This window comes from Cebidichthys violaceus, unplaced genomic scaffold, assembly GCF_023349555.1.
Source record: "Cebidichthys violaceus isolate CVI_PGR_0920_01 unplaced genomic scaffold, fCebVio1.0.p SCAF_10, whole genome shotgun sequence".
NCBI classification, from domain to species: domain Eukaryota; kingdom Metazoa; phylum Chordata; class Actinopteri; order Perciformes; family Stichaeidae; genus Cebidichthys; species Cebidichthys violaceus.
The window spans coordinates 11,662,634-11,685,645 of NW_027176263.1; the positions used below are offsets into that span (position 1 = coordinate 11,662,634).

Genomic DNA, 23,012 nt, shown 5'->3' on the forward strand with positions numbered 1-23,012 from the left:
TTACTGCATACATGTAAGTATACCTTATGCAAATACACATGTTCACATACACGCACTGGCTCATATAACGCCCTTTTAATGGGCACTCGCACTACGCGCAGCCAAGATTGGTCCATTTATCTGTCTTCAGTCTACGTGGGAAATCTGTGACGAGAACAAACATAAGTACCATCCGTTTTTCCAATTCTTAAATGTGGCCTCAAGGGAATTGGCAAGCTGTCTGAAAATGGGATGATACACGACCTTTGCTATGTATGACTAATACTTGGCTCATAAAGACCGTGTCAACAAGGTGTTTTATTGAAGACACAGTAAGAAAACACTAAATGGCAAAAACATTACAAGATTTATATAAGGAGAAGGAAAACATGGAAGACTAATTGGATTGGAGAGAAACAAAGAAATTTGCTGACCCAATTAACATTTGACACATTAAGACTGGCAGAACCACAGAGAACCAAATGTATAAAAGAGGTCTTTATTTCTAATAAACATGGATACATGTGAACATGTAGGACGTTTTTATGCTGCATGTTTAAAACATTCTTGTAAACTGCTGTACAAAGCACAAGAAGAAATGCTATAGGTCAGTACATGAGAGATGGTATGGTCTAAGTTATTGTAGCACACTATTCATATATCCGCTTTACCATCATCAACGTGAGGAGAAAAGTACAGTGGGGGAAGGGGCACAAAAGCAACATCGAACATGAAAACATGACAACTTTGAAAAGTATACTTTTTAGACACACAAAGGACACATACATTGTATGTGTTAAATATTTTTTGTTTGTCAGGACATAAAAAGCTAACTACATCATTCACAGATTCAGCAGTCTGTTTAAATACCTTATTTCTACAAAGTGAATTTACATTTTTTTTTTTTTTAAAGTACAAAGTGCAAATACTATGGTTTCCGTTATTGCCGAATGTTGAGGGCAGATTCTCCATGCGGGAGGGGAAATCTCAGATGCTGGCTTAGCCTTGCTTCCTTGAGGGATTCTGGGGAGAGCAAATGTAAGTTCAGTTTGACACATGCTCTTGATACATTGCTAGTTTTTTTTAATGACTTTATATTCACAGTATACTCAGTCACCACAAACAGAGATAAACAATATTACAGTCAGACTGTAGATGTGCCTCCAGTTTATCAGCCATTTGATCCACTAGTATGGGAGGAGTGGTTTACTTACTAGTTTACTGGAAGATAAACCCTCTCCTGGTTTGGCCCCTGTGAGACAAAAAGTGATAGAAACCTCAACAAGCATAATATGTGGAATACAGCAGGTCAGTTGAAGCGCCTCCCAAAATTCTTAACAATTGGTCCTTGATTTCAAACATAAGCAGGTTTCCTGTTTCAATTTCGCTTCTAATCTTTCCAGCTGAAGTGACAACTGTTGGTATTAGCTGTAGTTAGATACCCTATATGGTTAGCTCCATCAGTTGGTTAAAAACAATAATGCAATGATGACTGCATTTTTTATTTTGAAAGGTGATACACAAGGCTCCCTTCAAATTTCTATCAGGCTTACTACATGTTTCAGCACATCCAAAACTTGCCTCTGCCTAGTTTTGGACAGTGCACGCCAAATTGGACAGTGCACGCCAAATTGTTAAAAATGATGTAGCTCTGATTCTAATTCACCCTCTGACTACCATGATCATTTTATTTTATCCATTGATCTGCAAGTTAGTTTGGTGCAGGAGAACACATTGTGCTGTGTTGTCCAGCTCACCCTCTTCTTTGGTCACCCCGAGGCAACCCATCAGCTCCTGCAGAGACAGCGCCTTGTCGTTGCTGATGTCGCAGTACTCCACAAACTTCTTCACACACTTCTTTGGCTTGGATTTCTTGCGCAGGAAGCGTTTGAAAGGCTTGATCTCCTTCTTTCCAATGTCCCCACTGGAGTTTTTGTCCAGCTGACTGAAATACCAGTGGACCACCCTCTCCTCCAGGGTGTGGCTGGGGTCGGGCTCAGCCACCCTAAATGACAGATATCAGTTCATGAGCTAATAATCGCCCTTCCATCACTTCATCCAGTGACATCCAAATATATAATGTCACTGCTCAACCTTTTTTAGGTGAATGACTGAACCCACTGATGTTTATCAATAAGCGTAAGATGAGTAAATTCACTTCCGAATGTCATACCTTCCGGCGGATGCTGGATCTGTGACGGCGTGCACCATGTCTGTCGACAGCGCGTCAAGAACACTTGTCAGGAACTCAGTTTTCTTTGCCCCAGGACAGCCTGGAAAATAAAACCACAAATACCTGAATGAGTGTGTGTGAGCATGTATTATGGTTCATATGGAGGTAGGTGTACGTATATATATATATATATATATATATATATATATATATATATATATATATATATATGTGTGTGTCAGCGAACACAGAAAAATTATCCCCCAGTCAACAGCATTACAACAATATGGAATGCTGCAGTCATAGGTAGCCTAATGAATGTCATGTTGCAGGCTGCGTAGTTTTAACGTGAACAGCACATAAAGACGGCAGAGGAAGAAAATAAACCCAAACGTCACTCTCACAGTTGTCTTTTACTCAGTCTCATAAAGTGTCAGACCTCCCCTCATCTGGAGGAGGAAGAGGGGACCCGTCATTCATGCTGGAGGCCCCTGAGTGGTTTTGACAGCTGGAGCACAGAAGACATTACTGAACATTGTATGTGTGGACAAGAGGCTCCATACAGTACCTGAGACTCACCTGAGACATCAAGGGGACCAAATACAGTCCTGACAGACACACTGTTACTTAGGATTTCGCAGGGATGTCTGATTTAAAAAGGTATGCATCCAGAGGCACAACTCAACACTTTAACTTCAGTGTGTGATGGAATTTCTATTTGAAATGTCAACCAGAGAAGAGGCTGATTTACTTAGACAATAAACCTATCAAAAAGGTAAAATCTATTATTAACTACCCATCTAAAACCAACAGAAAAGCATTATTACATGGAGAATGACAGGAGAAGATATAAAATGATGTGACAACTGGGGTGGAATGACCCTAATGATAGTAATTGTCTGTATGTCCTCCTCACTCTTAAAACTATATGACCACAGCTCTGGAAGAGCTGAAGGCTACGCAGGCCAGAGAGATTCCTGGATTCCTCTCCAGACTGTTCTCTGCTTTCTCACAGTCCGGCTTGCCTCTTGCTATTCTGCCTGTGGAGAGGAAGAAATTCTCCACAGTGTGCTACACATTTTATGACCCAGGCCTGCGGGGCCAGATTCTCCTGTGTTGGAGATAATAGCATGCTTTGCTCCTCTCTAACAGGTGGCGACCAGCATCGGCGTAAACACCCAGCACCCAGCCTCCACTCCACCTTTCCCAAGTGGCGCAGGTCTTCAGCAGCTTGCACCGGGCCAGAGGTTGAAACATTCACATGTCCAAACGCTTCCACAGCTTCCTTTACATGCTAAACAGCACTCAAATTTTAGTAGACCTTCCCTGGCTCAGTAAAATATCTGACCCACCTGTTAATGGCCAAACTGGTGCCTTGTGGAGCCTCTTGTGGTAATTTAGTCTAGACAGCCATACAATTGCACCCTCTGAAGGCAAAGTGTTTTTATCTGGCTTCTGGCTGAAGGGAGATTTGTGGGATGCAGTTGGACTTGTTTGAGGTTTAGTGTTTTTCATGGAGAGCACACGTCCTCTCCGTAATGCTGCAGGAATCTGAGCATGTCTGCTGTTCATTCAAATGGGAAGCCATCAGGTAAGGCTCCAGTCCCTTTCTCTTGGCAGCAGAAGTTTTCCTGGTGGGGTGGGACAGATCAGCTTCTGTCTGTCTGGACAACATCTAGCTGAGGGGCCGAACACAAATGTTCCTGCTGTCATTCAAAGGAAATTGAGTCTGGACATTTTCCGTTCAGTTCGTGGCTGCAAAAGTAAATGACTGCTGTCTTATTCCCTAATGATCATAATCATGTAATGCCCAGTTTGACAGATGCAGGATGGAATCAAGTTGAGAAAATTCTCAAAATATATACTTTTTTTCTTATTGAAAAGCTAATATCTGCACCACTATTCATAGATCTCCATATATCTGCTGCCTGTAAAAAGTTGGCCAGTAAGTGCATGTTTGCATGTGTGTGCCCGTGTGCTACTGTCAATAAGACGCTGTGTTTTTCTATGGAGCCACATGGGGCAGAGCCCTGTCAGCACTCACAGCCACAGCTCCCAATGGCTGCCCCGATGCTATTCCATGATACCGCTCTGGGGAGAAAGCTTGCCAAATACTTCGCTTTCCTCTCCTGCCTCCTTTCAGGGCAAAGTTCTCCTTTCTCGCATCTCGCCCCATAAACCTCTCAACACCAGCGCTTCAACAGCAAATGGGCTGCAGCAACGTCAAGACAACATTTATAATTATCGCTGGTACATACAGTAACACCGTTTACAGCCGTTGACGCAACTGCTCACAAAGAAAACAAGATGCTGTGTTTTTTTGAGTGTGAGTATTGTATAATGGGAGACCTGGCTGATACGGTACAGGTTTTTTTGACACATAGAATGAAGTCTGTGTACTCCTGTGAGCGTCTGTGTTAGGCGATTGCATGGCTGAATAAGTATATTGTTTTCTGTCCTACCACTATGTGTTAAGGAGGTGTTTGGGTGGGGTTGAGGTCTTTCTCATGGGATGGTTGTGGCCGTTTTCCACCCTATCGCCACTTCACACTCTCCGCAGCTGCACACTGTTATTATTCCTGCTCAATATCTTAGCAATAATGTACCACCAGTGCCACTGGCAAAGATGAGTAACATTTGTTGGTCTCAGGAGCATTCATCTGTTACTGTCTATCCCACTGGTACTCGATGGCGGAGCAGAGACAGAGCGCTGCTCTGCTGCTAAATGCAGCACCTGCGAGCAGAGAGCACAGCTCTGGCCCGGCACACTGTTACATAAACAGTTGTGGATGGGATGGGAATAGTGGTAGCTCTGTTCATTTGCTGGAGGATTATTAACATGTTTACCAAACCACCAAAAAACAGAAGCTTTGCCAAGCACCGTTCAGCCTTAAACTGTGGTTTGGTTGTACGCAGCACCTGACAACTATAACTCTTCTTTGCCTATCGATGGTTTTATGAGAGGGACAAGTCATGCAATTACTGATAAAAATTCACTAGTATTTATCAATGTGACGAAAACAAATATGAATGTCCTCCATCTACTGCATTGCAACTGTCTATGGTAAGTAGAATAGGTGAAGGTTAAAACTGGAAGCAGCTCAGCAAAATGAAGGACATCTCTAACAGTTTGGGAAACAGTTTTAACTTGTTTTCATGTTAAAATAAATGCTTTAGATAACGGCAATCAGCTAAACCTGTTCAAAATTGGTTTAATCACTCACGTTTGAGGTGACGTGTGGATTGAATTGTAAAAGTGCCTATGATTCTGTATCTCTGCAATTAGGTCAGTAGGTGGAATGATGGATATAAAACAAGACCATAAAGCTATTTCCCTTAAAGAGCGCTAAAACTTTAAACATCTAGATACATATTCAAGATTTATTAACATATCAATATATCTCCTAGTTCTAGAATAACCAGATTTATTGGTTTCTTTGGGAAAACTGGATTCCAGACAGCCTTCCTAACTGTAAGAGCCATAGCATCACCAACAAGTCCTTCAAATTAAACATCCAACCCCCCCAACCCAAACATGTTTTTTGGTCATAATCATTTTATCTGTCTTTAGCTCTATCTATTAGTAAATACCGCTCAAATATATCACAATTTAAACTCTGAAGTTTGAAAGTGTCAAATTCGGATCAGCAAATATAAACCCAACACAACAAACGCAAGCTCACCTGTACCTAAGCCCACCCCATGACCACAACCCCCGAACTCCTCTCCCACTCTCAATTTAGTTATCTACGCTGTTGTCAGTCTTTCTATCACTATCTCCGGCATCCTATTATCCACTATCTCTACCTCTCCCGCCTGCTGTTTCTCCTCCAAGCAATCATCCCACTATCCTCCATCTCCCATGTCAGCTGAAGATTAATCCTCAACCCGATCTGTCTCTGTCTCCTTGCTTATAGACCATCGAGGGGCTGTTTCTGGCAATCCTCAACTCTTTATCAAGCACTTCCTTGACCAACAGTGCTAATGATGTCAACAAACACACACACGCCCGCACTGCTATCACAACCTTGGAAGCACGGCAACAGTTACAGGCTGACTGCTGAAGAACTTCACCATGTGGTCTGAACAGAGAGGACAAAACAGAGACTGAGTTCAGTCTTTAGAGACCTACCTTGGAGATGTCTGCTTCTATAATGGTCCTTAGGTTTAGTTGGGTGGGCCCTGGCATTGCCGTCACACTTTGGCTGCTCATACCTGTGACAAAGAATACACAACATGAGAAAAAGCCAATTCATTCAAGGTGAAATGAATAAAAGGGATTGTTGATTGCAGTAAAACTTTCCCCATTGTAAAATCAGAGAGGAATCCCATGTTTCCCAATTACCTGTGTACAGTTAAGTCTCAGGGATTCAAATAATTGTTTTGTGGCAAACTAGAGGCTCTGAATCACATCCAAAAAGAGGGGAAGGATTTGGGGCTGGTATGAGGACACGGGGGGGAGGGAGAGTGAGAAAGAGAGATAGAGGGAGAGAGGCAGACAGGGAGCGTGGGACACAAGGAAGCTTTCACGGCCTCCCTTGGCGAACCGGCAGAGCCCCGATTGCTGCTGCGCGACTGGGCCAAAAGCTGATCTGGGACAAGGAGAGAGAAGGGGGGAAATCCATGCTTCCATATGTGTACTAATGTGCTGTCTGGCACTCTGCCTGAAGCCTTGTTAATCTGATCCCCAGCCTTGCTGCTCAATAAGAGTGTACCAGTGCCCCACTCTGCCAGTCTGACTGACCCCTGACCTGCCGCTCAGCAGACCACTGAGTTAGCAGCCTGTTTATGTGCATTTTTGAGTCTCAAATAGAGAAGTTACTTTCAGTTGCTTTATTTCTAAGAATTTCTTCTAAATAGAGAATCTTCTATAGCGTTTGCATGGTTATTAGACCTGCAGGAAAGATAATGCTCAATTGTTCTAAAACATTTTAACCAACACAGGGAATGAAGCAAGGTCACCCAGTCGGTCAGCCTCTCTATCAATTGGCCACTCTTTTGTGTTAGGGTGGCTACTGATCACTTACCTGCTTTGTGTAACAACTGTCTGGTCTGATTGCCACAAAGAACCGAACAATAAATTCCAAGAATTTGTGTAAATTAAGGTGAAAGTACCATAGGTGAGGTCTCTCCCACCTGGTGGAGGTCCCAGGTATGGGCCGTCCCGTGTCCACCAGCACACACCAGCAGTAACCGGTGGAGGGGTGGCATTGGACTGGCTTGTACAGTCCTCCTTGGGCACAGTCTGGTACAAATACGGCATCGTTCTTGTGCTGCCTCGCCTCCTCCTGGGCCGACTGCTGCTCCTGGTCACATGATGAGGCTGGAAAGAGGGGTCAGAGGTTATACAGGAATCAGTGGAGGCGTGGATTGCTCACATAAACACATGCCGGCTTCAAAGACTATTGCATTCACCTAGGTGGTCCAGGTTGTGTGACAAATACACACCCCAGACACACACACACACACACACACACACACACGCTTGACGTGAAAGAAGAGGGTTTGTTTAAAGTTAAGAATCACTCCTAATCAGATCTGGCACACATTTTGGATTTATGAAGTGTGTTTAAATTAATTTCTATTTAAAAGCCAAATGCATGCACTGCTCTCTCATTACACTCGAAGCATTGCGAAGACATCCCTGAAGAAGAGGAGGAGGTTGAAGCGCTGGAGAAGACAAAGAGGTGGAGGATGAGTGCTCAGAGCCAGTGTGTGCAGACTGTTATATCAGCCCCCCCTTGGCACTGTTTACGGACATTAACGGGCTAATGACTAAGTACAGCTCCCTATGCCCCAAGTTAAGTAAATATTTGGACACTCAACTGCCCTCTGTGGATGTGTGTGACAGACAGAGAAACAGACAAGACAAAAGCAGAACAGTGGTCATTCGGGCTTTCGCCTTCACACGCCCACACACACACACTGAAACACTCCTATAAAGAACCAGGGATCTATATGTTTAAAATTCCAGGGGAAAAATGCAATGCTTTGTGATCCTTTCTACGCACAGAGAATGGAGCGGCTTCGATGGGTGAGAGGGGTTTTGCAGAGCCTCAGCAGGTTCTAATCAGACTTGTTTCTGTGCAGCAGCCTCCTTCTCTGTAATGCGACTCTCCAATGGAGATTTGAGCATTAAACTACGGGATGAAAGTAGAGCTCTTCTGGCCATGAGGGCTTTCAGCACCAATCTCTCCCTCTCGTCGCTACTCGCCCTAAGGCTCGGAAGCTACTGCGGGATTATGGATATCCCTTTTCTTTGTTTATTTTCATTAAAGATCTTTACCCACACAAAAGAGACCAAATGAAATGCCTCCCCGCTTTCTCAACCGACTCTCTTCGCTCCAGTTCCTCCGTATGGGCTCTCTTTGGTGGGGCGGGTGGGTTTTTCTTCACCCGAATACCCCAAAGAGCACATGATTAATCAAAACCATCAATGCTGCATTTCTCAGGCTTTTTTTATTGGCTATAAATTATGATAATGGGATTCACACACAAATGCACACATGCACACAGGGTTCTCATCCCGAGGCGGGCCTCAGAATAGTATTGTTTTATGCAGAAAGCAACATGTTTCCCCAAAGAGACAACTGATCTTTACAATAAAATAAACGTGCATGCGTGTAAGAGGAGACCAGAACGGACCAGCCTAAAGAATAGGAGATTCTGTGTTTGTGCCATATGCTGATAATTACAGATAAGTTGCAACGCGAAGAACCACAGAGAAGCAGATCCTCAAAGCCTGGCGCACTCCAACACCAAGACGTATTGGTTTCACAACCCACCATCTGTCCTTAAAAGACAGGAACAGCCTCAAACCATGATTGCTCACACAAGTAGGAAAAACACAGTGCGTGCTTTTAGTTGAGGTTTGCAAACACCCGATCGCCGTCATTAAAGATGAAGTGGTTTGAAACTCACATGGTGCTCTGGTTCTGTTGTTCTGTCGGCTGCGAACCTGCTCCGTCCACAGAGTGGGGTACTGGGAAATGATGTCTGAAAGAAATCACCAAGACAGTTTTATTAGCTTCAATCGAAAACACACTTGTATATCATCTGTGCCAAACCTGGTGGTTCCAAAACTCACAGACCACAAAATGCACATCAAGGTTATCGTATCTCAAACTCCTGGAGAGGAGGTGCAACGTTAATTGTATATGACAGCTGTGACCAGAAATATAGCAGCAAAAAGGTAAGCTATAACTCTTCCACTGTCTTATCAAATGATCACATAAACGTAAAATCATGAAACACTACTTCCTTCACAATATAAAAGGCCAATAAAAGTGCTCAAATACAACTACTGTTTGCTTCCCATTCCCATAAATGGATTATCTTTATTGAACTAGAAATGAAGGAAGTCGTTTTCTCTGTCATTTGGAGTTTAAATGATACCACAATATAAAAACACTCCATTTAAAATTCCATGCACTGATGCAAATACTTAAAAGTATCAAAAGCAAAAGTATTCATTAGCAGATTTACCCCTTTCAGATGTTTAATTGTATTATTTTGTTTATTTGTACTCATTTATTGGATTATTAGAAGCATGTTAATGTTGCAGCTGCTCCAAATGGAGTTGACATTTACTTCCTTATATGGGGTTGGGTAATTTCATCTATGTAAAGTAGCCACTAACTACATCTGTCAGCTAATTTAATAATACATTATTTGCCTCCAAAATGTAGTTGAGAAGTAAATTAGATTAAAAAGAATACCTAAAGTTAAGTGCAATACCTCAAAATTGTATTTATAGTACTAGATTAAATGTACCTCTGAAAGAAGAAATACCACATTCATCTTATTCTACAAATGAAAAGTGAAATTCTTAAGCAATGACACACCACTTTGCTCAAATCAACATTCAGGTGCTTTGTTGCGAGATTACTTGATCTGGTAGGACCAGCTTATAGAGGCTTAAGAGCAAAAACACAACTCATGGTGAAATTGCTCTTTCAGTTTTGCTTTATATTTGTGTCAAATATTGTACAACGGATCTTTTTAAAAATGTTTCACTATCCCATTTTCCTTAATGACCTCTTTGAAGCATAATGCTGTAACTGTCTGGTGTGCAGACTCCTTCTCCCTTTTAAGGATGTCACTCAGTGGCGGTAAACACAGGCGCAGTAACAAACACTTTTTACTCACAGTCTAATGTAGAAGAACTCACCTTCTTCATCGCCAGCAGGCTGTGGGTCCACCACTAGGCCAGTCTCATCTGCATTTAGAATGGAGAATATTTGCAAGGAGACTACAATTACGAGAGTAATCTAGAGAACACTTAATGTGAGATTTGCACGTTGCCCGGCTAAAAATGGTGGAGGCAGAAGTGAGAGGTTAGGAGAATGAGAGAGAGAGAGCGACGGGGTGTGTGTGTGTGTGTGTGTGTGTGTGTGTTGAAAGCTGAAAGAGATGTCTTACAGTAAGAGAGGAGGAAAACAGAAGTATAGTGGTCATTTATTCCCATGGTTTCACTTCATGCAACAAGGGAGATCATTATGCTATGGAAGACAGACTGAGGTCAGTTAAAATGAATGAGGAGAAGATGAGGACCAGTGGTCCCTGATGTTCTTCTCCATCCTTCCATTGCCTGCATTTGAGTCATTAGAGCTGCGTGAAGGTGGGAGAGACACAAGAGGTGAAGAATGCAATAGCCAAGTCTGAGACAAACCAGTTAACATTGGGAGAATCAAGCTCACTGTTTGTTTGGACTGTGTTTGTTTGATTTGCGGTAGGGAGGAGACGGGGATGGAGGTCTTGAGTCGCTTAGGGTAAAACCACGGCTGTAGGTGTGGTTAACCTCAGTGTAGGTCACTCATTCTGCTCAAAGTAAAGCTCTGTTAATGCATGAGTCAGGGCATCTCTAATGGGTGGCTCCAAAAACAGGGATTTACTTTAACTTCTTTTCTTTAACAATACATTCTCCATTGCAAAATCAGGATTTTACATTTAATGCACGTTTGTTATGCCAGCCATTCATCTTCTCAAGCATGCTCGGTGGATAAAAATACATACAGTCAGTGCGACTGACTAAGGCAGACATGTTATTACTCTGCTCACTTAACGGATGGAAATGCCATTTCAAAAAGTGTATTTATGATTGGGATTTACGATAAACCACTAATGACCAATCTTTACTTTGCGGCCATTTACATGACTGTAACACCTCTTTTAGCATCTGCCAGGAAACCCCCGTGCTATTTGTGGTCATACGGCATTAGTTCAACTGCTGTTTGTCAGTCGTCAGCTGCATATGATTCCACCATGTGAATGAATTTCTCAAGCACCAGAAATGGGTTTAGGGTAAAGCGTTTGGTGTTTAACATTACCAATATTCAGATAATAAAAGTGCAGAAATGGCTGCTTAGGTAGTGATGGGCTTCTGCTGAATCTAAATATTGATGCAATCACTGCTATTTTCAGTGCTGGCACACCACAAATCTACAGTTTATTCTGCTTTTCACCACCCTGTTTATCCAAACAGTTCAGATTGAACCACAACCACCCCTTCACCTCCTTCCCCTCGCTCACCATCCCTCCTCCTCTCACAAATTTTGCATTCCCACTTGATCTATGTGTAATGAGTTGGCTCAGACAGACACTATACCCAAGACTGTTTACAGAGAGAGACGCAGATGTAAATGTCACACTGACAAGAATAACCCATGTGACAAAAGTGGACGCTTATGCACTTTCTCTCTCTCACACACACACACACACACACACACACACACACACACACACACCTATGCATGCCAACAAACACACACAGAAAATCCCTTAAGGAATCAACCCAAATTACACTTTTTCTGTGTGAGCCTTCAAATCACAACAGTTAAACAAATCATCTCTTACAAGATGAGAATAAGATATACAGTGTCTGGAGTGGAGCCGGAGGGGAACTTGGTGATTCTATATCTGGAAGAGGGTAGATGTTGATGAGAGACAGAGTGAAAGTAGGGTGGAAGAGAAAGTGTGAACATTTCCTTGTATCTTATGACACTGTTGCTGAAAAAGAACCAAGACCAAGCGAGATTAAGTTAGAGAAGGAGAATGATGAGTCAGTTTTCCTTCATTCTGGCTGCTCCCTGGCCGTTTGGCTGCCTGGTTAAGGACAGCAGGCGGTTATAGGCACTGTAGCTGCTGGTGGTGGGCATGAAAGCTCACCACAGCCTCTTTCCTTAGACTTGTTACTCAGTAACAGACTGCTGTTGTATCAGCCTTCAGGCTGCTCTCAAATTGACAAAATATTAGAAAGGCAAGCCTTAACAGGCGACCCACCCTGCACATCTCCAACACAGATGCAGGCAAACAGACAGACACAAATGAATACAAACTTGCATGTACATGCATGCTTAGATAGGTACACACATGGATAAACACGAACGCATGCATGCACACATAAAGGAGCCAATGTGCCTCTGAGAATTATATTTTTCTTGAATTAAAGTCTCACCTGCTTTACCTGGCTCTCTTGTAGTAGCTCTCTCTTGTTTTGAACCTGAAAAGCAACATGTTCAAATTAGTTGAAAATTCACTACCACAAACCATTTTATCTTTAATGATATAAAAAATGTATAAATCTTTAGCATACTCTTAGCATCATTTTGGACTGAATTACAACTCTTTTCTGCCTTTATATTTTCAAACGTTATTCTTTTATCTAAAGTGGCTCCAATCACTTGCATGTCGATGGAGATGTATTTGATGACATTTCTACACTTCATATACACAGCAATGATTAAGTAGCTGGCAGTTACAATACAACTGCTGTCGCTACTTCTGGATCTTTCTCACTGCTCAGACAGCAGCAACTTCCGAGGCAACCCCACGGAGACACACAGGGAGGACATGTGGCATTGGTTATTTGATTGTTTGGCAGACGCTTTCCTCCGAGAACACATTCCTTACAGTTTAACTTTGTTGCCCAACTCTGCAGTAGGGATTTTCTACAAGGCTTATTTACACACGCAGCCCAAAGCCTTGAGCAACGCTCAGTCCTCGAGTGGTACTGAAACCCCGTGGCCGTCAGTCCAGTCCCTGCCTACTTTCCCAAAGGAATGAATATTACACCCCCTACAAACAGAGAATGTCATGCTTTGCTGTGTTGGAATCGATTTATCATCATTGCTTCACAAAGTTACAGAAACCGCATTCCTGTACAAATCAGCCATTCTATTTTCATTTTTGTATGTCATACATCGGGCTTATTACAAAATGACATGCCTGTTCTGGTACAGTGAACTGCAAATACAGTATGCATAACTGCATACGTCATCCTTAGCTGCCTTTTTATAAGACAGGTTGATGGGGTTTTACCCACCTTGGCACCGAGGCTTTTTATTGGCCACTGCTGAGCCGCTGATGGGTCGACCATTTGGGGTGACACACCAACAGTATCCAGTGTAGCTGTGGCACTGAACCTGTAATCAAAGCAGCATGTAAACACAAAGTCAGCACAAGCTAAAAAAACAAATATGGCTTCTATAAGAATGAACTGTGAAGGAACAGTGTTACAAACCCATTGATTAAATTCATGCAGCAGAAAAGAGCAATTCTTGCTAAAAAGTGGAAGCGTAAGATTTACTCCTTTCTACTGGGGCCTCCCTCGCCCTCATATATAAAACAATATCATTTATGGTACGTTTTTTGTTACCTCGCTATATGTGCCATCAGGGTTGCATACAGGCACAAAGACCTGTGGGAAGAGCTTCTTAGCCTGCTGCTCTGTGTACTTCTTCTCTGCTACACATCTGGATGTATCTGAGGAGCACCACAAATCACCGGAATCACTACACATCACAGAGACCCATGACTGAACCCACAGCTCAACTATTTTCTTTTGCTGCACAACAACAAAACATGCTTAAAAGAAAAAGTCAGCAAAAGATGTTGAATCTCACAGATGATGAAGAATGAAAGAACAATGCAGAGAAAGTGGAGAGACAGAGGGGAAACAATTCAAAACATTTCGGAAGTGACAGATACTTGTGTGGCTGGGAATAGAACCAACACCCCCGGTCTTATTAAGAGCAAGCCTGCACAGTGCCTGGTGGTAAAGCCATTACCGAGCGAGGCAGCTCGTGCTGCTCCTGTAGAACATTCCAGTCACCAAAGAAAAGGGCTGATGCACAGGGAAAACCTGACCCTTCCTTAATGTCTCAGAGTCTGTCTAACTCTCTTCTAAAACCTCGATCGTCTCCTCAGTTCAGCCCAAGCTGTCTAACTATTTGTCGATATAAATGTGGGTCAGCAACTTTTCACCTATGTGCACCACAAGTCTTTTCACATCTCTATGTCGGAGCCATGTCTCATCCTGTCATTCCACAGCTGCTTCATCTCACCTGGCCAACAGCACCAGCTGTGCAAACTCTCAGGAAATGTTGGGCAGCGATGGGTTTGATGGTAATTTGGTGCGACACGTTAGCTGCCGTGCAGTGCTCGACTGCCTGGCAGGTTCAAATCACATTAAAGTAATGACTCATGCTAAGTTTAAAAACATTTACCAGATTGGTCAGGAGGCTGCATGTCGCTGGCAAGGCTTACAGTAGATTGCCCATTAGACACATGCAGGGAAATGTGCAATGGTTTCTCTCCATCTAGTGTGTGTGTGTGTGTGTGTGTGTGTGTGTGTGTGTGTGTATCTCTGTCACTGGTGAGGAGAGGGGGCAAGACGCTGGATGTTCTGGATGGAGGAAAGCAGCAAGTGAGGAGCTCTAAAATTAGCTCCAGTGGAAAAACCCAAAACCATCGTCCTTCTCCAGGGGGCTCCGACCAAAAAGCTGACTGGAAAAAATGACAGGACACTTGAATCATCTGAGCACAGAGATAGAAAACAAATGTGGTGCCAGTCTCACCATCCTGAAACACAATCCCATCTCTGTGCTTTTAGGCCAGCGCGGCCCTCTGGTTTATTTCGGCTGCTGACTCGGCTGCTGCTGCTGTGTCTTTCTAACCGGCAGTCCAGAAGCAGAGGGGGTCCGAACTCTCATAGACCCGATGTTATTGACGTATACAATACGACTTTCATGGACTCTTGTCCCTTTCAGCTTCCTAGCTGGAATCCTCTATTCTGTGTCACGGCGCTGTCTGCCACATCCAGATGTCCGCTTAGAGACGTTGCCATAGAGAATCAGAACGGGCATAAGATCGTGGAATGCTTTTCCATCATACGAGACTTCTTTTTAAGCAAACCCTTTCCCTCACACTCCCTGCATTGGTGATCTAATATTGTAATGTGTAAGAATGGGGCATTGTCCCCGGTCTGTAGAGCCATGAACTAGCAGTATAGAGTTAGTAAGTTGGGCGGGGTGAGAGGGTTCGGGACTGCAGCGTTGGGGTGTATGGGTGCTTTACTTCCAATGACGACTAACAATGAGGGAGTCTGTGAGCCGCCTGACCTCATTGGCTCTCCTTCCCCTTTTGCTTTTCATCTTGGTCACATACATACAGCTTTACATCTAGTATGATGAAAATGAGACCATTAATTCTTGTCAAGAATTTCATTCAAAAGCCCTCGCCTCTGCATAATAATTTGATTTCAGAGAGCTGAAGCCATTTCTTAGTTGTTGGTTCCAATGATGCTGTATTTCTGTTGTAACAAAGCATGAGTAAATAAACAAAACTAGTTTCCACTTAAAACTAAATAATTTAGTATTTTGACAAATTAACGTACACTTCCTTTAAAGTGGTGTGAAATTTGGAAACCAGTCACTCTGAAACTGAACCACCCCCACCCACTCACAATGTGTCAACCTCACTCGCCCTCCCAGCACTCAAAGAATCAATTATGCTGAAATGAATTTAACCCACTAGATTCTACTGTGACCCCCCCCCTCTGTGCATTCGAGAGCACCAGGCGGCGCTGAAGCGTGACTCATGACCTGACCTTTGCATGGCCCTCGAATGACCTCCAGCTGGGGGTCGCGGCACTTGGCTCGGAGGAACTCGCAGCGAGACGTGAAGGTCCTGCCGTCGGAGGCGCACAGGGGCTTGCGAGGAGTTCCGCTGCATTCCATGTTGCACTCCTTATCCTGATCCACCCGCAGGAACTACAAAGCAGGAGATAAGCAGAGAAGACATTGGCAAAATTTGAGATTTTTTTGGGGGGGAATCAATGAGCTCTGCACCATAACATTTTATTCTCCACAACAACAGGTGTAATTCTGGAGGGATTGGTGAAGAAAAGGGTTTGGAGTCTGTGTTGGAGCAAATGTATTTATAAAAACAAGCTACTACACCAAAAAGTCAGTGGCAGAACAGGCATCCATTATCAAAGCCATACAAATTGTTATTTCTGTTTCAAAATGTTAATCAGGAGGCTCGTAAGCTAAATGCGTTCATGAATAGACTGGAAAGCACTGATAAACCGTAGAACACACAAGGATGAGTCAGTGTCACTACAAGCCTGTCAGGGTGCAGCCATGCTTTGTCTTTGTCTACAGGGCTGGAGAAGACTTGACTGACGCTTCCTCTGTGCCAACACCTGCACGGGTATTCACCTGGAATCGCTCCTGAGGATGTTTTACTCAGCCATGAAAAGAGAAACAAGGACGGAGACTCCTGGCTGAACGCATCGGATCACCTGTGTCAATGCTACCATTGTATCGGTCACCGTGTGTATGAAACCCCCTCGCCAGGCCACACAATGGGAAGGCGGCGGTGGTGAGGGGGGTGGAATCAAGCTGTGACTGCTACAATGAATGAAAAGACAAGTGAATGATAGAGTGGCTGAATAAACTAGATGTCAGGGAGCTTTGTGTTGCTACAGTGTGAGTGTTGGGTTTTCATAAAGTTTGCGTGATTCATTCAGTTCGGTGGAATAATGACCTGGGTTGAGCGGAAAAAAACAAACTCCACTTCCATACCTGTGCAGGTGCTGTTTTCAGTCAGTCATATCCAAAGATAAATACCTTTCTGAAATCTTTTTGTCTTCTCTTATAATGAAAGTATTTGCACATATGAAACGCTGTCATTTTTCTTTCAGTTTTACTTGTTATTGTTTAGTTTTCCGTGGATGCACAAATCTCCAAAGTCTGTCTTAATGCCCTCTCTGTCAACTATTGACAGCAGACACACAGACAGACAAACTTTCCCTCTTTCTAACACACTAACACACACACACACACACACACACACACACACACACACACACACACACACACACTTATCAATCAGTGGCACAAAGCAGAGAATCTAAGCCCTCAATTAAAGGTAAGCCATAAAAATCTGTTACCAATTATCAAAAGAAAGGGCATGGCAATATAAAGAGCAAGGAGAAAAAAACACACATCCACAAAGAGGGCAGGACCGATCACCAATAAAAAGGGAATTTGTTGTGTCTGACATCTTACAAATGATGTGAGAGATGAGGTTTGGTGGCAGCCCCATGCACTCAGACGAGAAGGGCTGCGGGGCTGCATGCACCTGGAAGAGGGTTGGCAGGGAAGGCAGCTTCGCCCTGGGCCGGGGGGGAGATACGGCCCACTCTGTCAACCCTACTCATAAATCTCCCTGGGGGGGGGGGGTCAGAGAGGAGAGGCCCGTTCAAACACATCGGAAGAAGAGCCGCGAGGGAGGGAAGATGAGTCTTTTGGATTGAATTAAATTTAAAAGAAAGAAGTGTATAAGCTCTTCCTTACCAGGCTTTTAAAAATGATGTGTTGTCATGAAAAACATATCGTGACACTGCAGAGCTGTTGGCTTACAAGAACAGCCGGTGTCCAAGTCTCAACACTCATCCTTCATCTTTCTAGACAGAAATGTGGAGAGCAATCCCTCTTCCTCCATGGGGACTAACAGAATATGCATAGTGAGTGCTGTTTTCCACTGGTTAGAGGGAACTAATGAAGTATTGTATTTATTCTGGGCAAAGCATGACTTACAGTGTAGTCTACAACAGTGAACTAAATATTTGTATTGGGTCCCTTTGGGTGTTTAGAACTCCCCAAAAGGTCCCAAGATAAGTCTGAGGGGTCACAAGCCAAAAGGGTTGGGACAGCTATGCCGTTTTGACGCAATTGGGAGGAGTTCTCCATTTTAAGTTGGCTCTTTTCACTTGTAATTTAATTCCTGAAGAAAGTGCCACTTCATATCACTGACTTCCAGAGGGCACCTGTTACTTGATGGGTTCTTGAGAAGAATTACTGTTATACTTTGTTATGAATTGTTAATATATAATATTTACAGAACAATTCTTGAGAGGGATACTCTAGTTCTCTCTCTACAGCTACTTATTCCATTGCCCATTTATGTTACTGTCCCTGAGTTTCTTGATTGTCTGCGTCATTGCATCTAACTGACCGTCTCCTGTCGGTACTCTCCCTCCTTCTCCCTTTGTCCTTCCACACCAGTTCGGACATCCCTCTGCAGCGATGACCTCCTCTCACCCTCTACCCCTTCGCATGAAGTCCAGCAGGCGTGACAGACTGTTCTGAGGATGCTTTTTGCAACCTTCCAAAGCCCGTACCTGCTCTGATAGTGTCTGAGTGCGTCCAGCCATGCTTGGTGGTGGACCGCCAGCCTCGCCGCAACTCATGCTGGCCAGCCCAGTGCTCACACTACACCAGCATTATGAGCATCAGCCCCTGCAAGCCAGCAGACTGACAACCCAAACCGAGTCATTCAGCAGCCCAGCATCCTGCTAGATGTCCACTATACAGCAGAGTGCCAAGTGCCTGCAAGTTTTCAATAGAGCTCCAAGAGCACAGTGAGGAAAAACACAGTTGGCCATGAAATCAGCCACCCATGAAATCAGCCACCCAGATTCACAATCAGACAACCAACTGTTTATTTCAAAGTCACAGTTGGGCATACTGAAGAAGGAGAACAAATAAGATGTGAAAGCCATTGAGAGGAGGAAGCGCTAGACGGATGGTGTGTTGAGGACCTCCTCCTCCTCCTGTGTCCTCCTAATGGTAGTTAGCTGTCTGCTGCAGATATCTGTGTGTTTGGCCTGTGGTGATGGATGGGCAAGGCCGAGGCAGAGCCCTGACATTCCCCTGATGTCTCATTCCAGGCTCTTCAAGCCGGCACCGTCATCATGCTCAGCAATGTGGTGGAGTGTGATGGATGGCCTCCACCTCAGCTACATGCAGCAGAAGCTTCCACCCCAATTTATCATAAAAGAACAGAACACATATTGTGACTCAAATTCATCTATTGCTCAAGTCTTTTTTTGTATACTTCCAAGCAGCTGGCTAACACTATCTGTTTTTCGTTCTCTCTATTTTGCTCATTCCTTTCATGATTTCTTTTTTTTATTTGCGTGATCTCTCTTGGAAGATGCTTTCTGCATCTGCTCAAATAATACAAGAGGTTGGCAAAAGAACAAGAGACAGGCGAGAGAGGGCGAGACTGGCGCAGTGTAAGAGAAGCTTCTTTTTTTTTCCAAGACCAACCAGCATACAAATCAAATCCAATTACCTCCCCCTGGCTCTGCAGCATTGTGGGATTGAATGGAGTAGGCAGGAGGCAAGCCTCCAGCAGAGAGCACATTGTAGGCTGATAAGGGCCTTCTGCGCTGGGAGGCCCCCATTTCCAGCGCCCCAAGAGGCCCCTCACACCACGGCCCCGCGGGGTCAATAGGGGCCCCAGCTGAGAGCCGTGGCAAACGTGTTAAATGGCTGGAGTTTCCTGCGTGGACGCTAGGATGCAAAGGGGATCATTAGTTTCCAGCATGGTGGAAAGGGAAGAAAGTGACAGCCTTTAACCAGGCTACTAACTCAATCAAAGGAAAGGGCATTTAATTGCTGTGAAAGATGTTAAAAAGAAAGAGAGGTGGTGTTAAAGGCCACTGATAGTCATGAGACAAAAGAAATCTCTCCGAGCAGGTGCACAATTCTATGAAGGCATAGGGGGCAAAGGAGCCCATATGTTATACTAAAATTGCTTTCTCCAGGTTTGTAAAAGAGGCAGTCGACTTTCTTTGCGCCCTCATCTTTTCACACATGATTTCATACTTCCATAAACCATGGAAAATGTCTGCCTCGTGAATAACCTGGGCAAATATCCCATAGTCAACTGCCTGTTCGACCTCAAATATGCACAAAATATCACATGGAGACATTTTCTTGAAACCAACAATAACCTCTCCTGTGTCATTAATACAATAAGCCACGAGTCACCCACAAAGTCCTGTAACAGGACAAGTGATCCATGTGCTATTCCAATAAAGAAGGTCTTATGAGACACAGTGGGGAGGTTTGACACAGACACAGTTTCCACTGAAACACGTAATGAAATAGAGACGTTTGTCATTCTCACCGTCACATTCAGAGCACAGTGGATGCTGTGTCATATCCAAACACAAAGTTGCATCTGTGTAACCTTTACATCAACTGCTGGGTAAATTTACTACCCATGACATCTCAAAAAAAGAAACTCATACTCTGTGTGTGTAAATGTGTGCATCATGGTGAAAATAAGGGGGAGCATCTGCTCAGTACAACACTTCCTCCCACATTCCACGACTCCTTAGTGCCGTCAGGGAGAAAGGATCTCCGAACCTTCACCTGCCGTTTAACGACTCATGGCCATTTGTTTCCAATTGGATATTAAGGCATCCTCACCCGGACCATAAATAACGGCGCTGGGGGAGCAGCTGCCACATCAATCTCTAAATCAAGTGGTGAAGCCTCTGACACTGTGCACATTCCGCTCTCTATTATTCCTCCTTCAGCGCTGTATACCTGCACTTGATCGTGGACATGAAATCCCCCTCATCTGTCTTTAAAGATGTACCTTCTCCTGCAGTTTAAGGTCAGTGGACAGGATGCCCTGCTGCTGCTGTTCTGCTGCTGTAAACAAAGCCATGTGCTTTGGTGCAGCAGAGCTTGCAGAGTAGCCTATACCGAGCCGCTGGCACAACAGGAGTGAACAGGACAGAGAGGCAGACAAGACGCTAGCAGACACGTAAAGGCAATAAAAGCAAACCACGGTGGTGCTGCTAATCAGTGGGCAAGACCCACTGTGAGGACAGACACCCTGAAACACAGGGTCGTGGAGTTTACACAACCCATGGAGAACTTAGAATATATTAAGTTTTAAAAATCAATCTTAAATTTAGCCAGAATTTCTGCCAGATATGAAACATATTCAAAGAGTAAAAGCCTTTTCATTTGGAGAGAGGGTATCTAAAATACGTTGTGTCAGTGAGTTAGGCCATAATGCTGTTGAAATTGATTTAAAATGCATCACTATGTTATTAATTGTTCTCAATGTAAGTGTTTCTGATTATTAAAGGAGAATGTAACAAGAAAGATATATAGGATACTGACTTTAAAAAGATCTGTTTCAGAACTACATGACATACGGAAAATAATGGATTTGCTAGACTGTGACCATTTTACTTAAATACAAGCACCTTCTCCTTCACTTTAACCTTTTGGACCGTGGACCGATTGGTCTAGGGTGGATGTGAATAAGACATATTCTGGGAGTTTTAAATGGCTCTTCCTACCGTGAGAGCAGAGAATTTTTGAGCGCATCCAGCGCACAGCAGACAGAGGAAGACCAGCAGCGGACAGACGCGCATCCTGACGCAGTGTGCAACAAACTCTCCAAATTACGCACGGTCCAAAATTCACTCTGCGTTGCCGGGATTTCACCAAAACACGTCTTTGGAAGAAGTCGAAGACGTTTCAAAATCCAAAGTAGTCCTAGCGGGGGAAAAAATGTCAGAGTGGGGAGTCGGGGCTGTTGGTTTATTTCACTTCGTCTCCTTGGTTTCGTCTGTCAAACCGTTGGTGTAGACACTCTCCTTATTTCTGGCAGTGCGATGAACCCCCCCGTGTCCCTGACCTTTTCCCCTCCCTCGGTGTCTCCTCTCCCTTTTCCCTCTCTCCAATACGACTTCTTTCTCCACACTCCCTCCCTCCACACTTGATTTTGTCGACTAGATCCCTTATCGGATGCAGGCAGTTCCCTAGCCGCTAGGTAGGTAGGTTTAGAGGGAGTCCGTCTGCTGCTGGTAGCTGAGGCAAACAGGTATTCTTTTCAAAAGGTTTTCACCCTTTTTCTTTTCCTTCTCCTTCAAAGCCACAACAAGAAGTCCGGTATTCCAGGAGGACCTTGAGATGATATTCGGTTGGCAAAGAAAGGAGAGGATCAGACAGGCTACTGTCTGCTGGGAGGGTCAGCAAGAACAAGAAACACAGTCTGCTCATAAATTCTCATCCTGCAGGACTCCCCTTACACACACACACGCGCACACGAACTTCAATATCCAATTTGGACAACACAATCCTCTCTTAGTTTATAATAACATTCTCAAAATAAAGTTACACGAATTTCTTTGAGACAATACAATGTGGTAGCATAGCTATTTAGCAATATCCCCATTTGATTGGTTTAAATCACCTATTGTACTGAAAGTATGCCAAACTCATCTGAGTTAATATTAAATGGGAGGGTTATAATCTGCATTAACGCCTGACTTGGGAGGACATGATCAACTGGCCGTTTATTATTGATGCTCTTCTCGACTTAACTTTTGTCAAGTTCGTGGCCATCTGAGCCTTCTTGATTATGGAGAGAGCGGCATCTTGTGGCTATAGCGTCACCTAGCGGTGTTCACAAGTAGGTACACGCTCTCACCATATTGACCCAATATCATCCGTCACATCACCCATTTTCACTTTTACTTTATATTCTGCAAGCGGCACTTTATCACTTTGAATACTGCATTGCATTGCGATAATTTCTGGAAACAAGCTGGAAGAGAGCCCAATGGATGTTATTAGTTGCAACTGCTATGACAAGTCAAAATGTCTTGTCTCGTCAAGCAACCACATCAAACAATATAAAAAGATATAACGTTAGGCCTTGTTTATCTTGTAATGTAGTTCTTTTGTGGCAGTTT

The 23,012-nt window shown here is 43.8% G+C and overlaps 1 protein-coding gene across 3 annotated transcripts; it reads right to left on the bottom strand.

Moving 5' to 3' along the window:
* Nucleotides 1-462: 462 nt before the first annotated feature.
* Nucleotides 463-22,261, bottom strand: smoc2 (SPARC related modular calcium binding 2). 3 transcript variants are annotated; one of them, XM_068725769.1, is made up of 13 exons: nt 21,612-22,261; nt 16,041-16,203; nt 13,809-13,915; nt 13,476-13,575; nt 12,618-12,653; nt 10,323-10,370; nt 9,074-9,148; nt 7,268-7,475; nt 6,285-6,367; nt 2,153-2,252; nt 1,737-1,984; nt 1,194-1,231; nt 463-1,002 (listed from the first exon to the last, which is right to left on the bottom strand). In XM_068725769.1, exons 1-13 carry the CDS (start codon nt 21,684-21,686, stop codon nt 979-981), a joined length of 1,305 nt encoding a protein of 434 aa, XP_068581870.1. In that variant the 5' UTR covers nt 21,687-22,261; the 3' UTR covers nt 463-978. The 3 variants fall into 3 exon arrangements, with proteins under 3 accessions (XP_068581870.1, XP_068581861.1, XP_068581878.1); XM_068725760.1 differs by having other exon boundaries at nt 12,609-12,653; nt 21,612-22,260; XM_068725777.1 differs by having other exon boundaries at nt 7,289-7,475; nt 12,609-12,653; nt 21,612-22,258.
* Nucleotides 22,262-23,012: the final 751 nt, after the last annotated feature.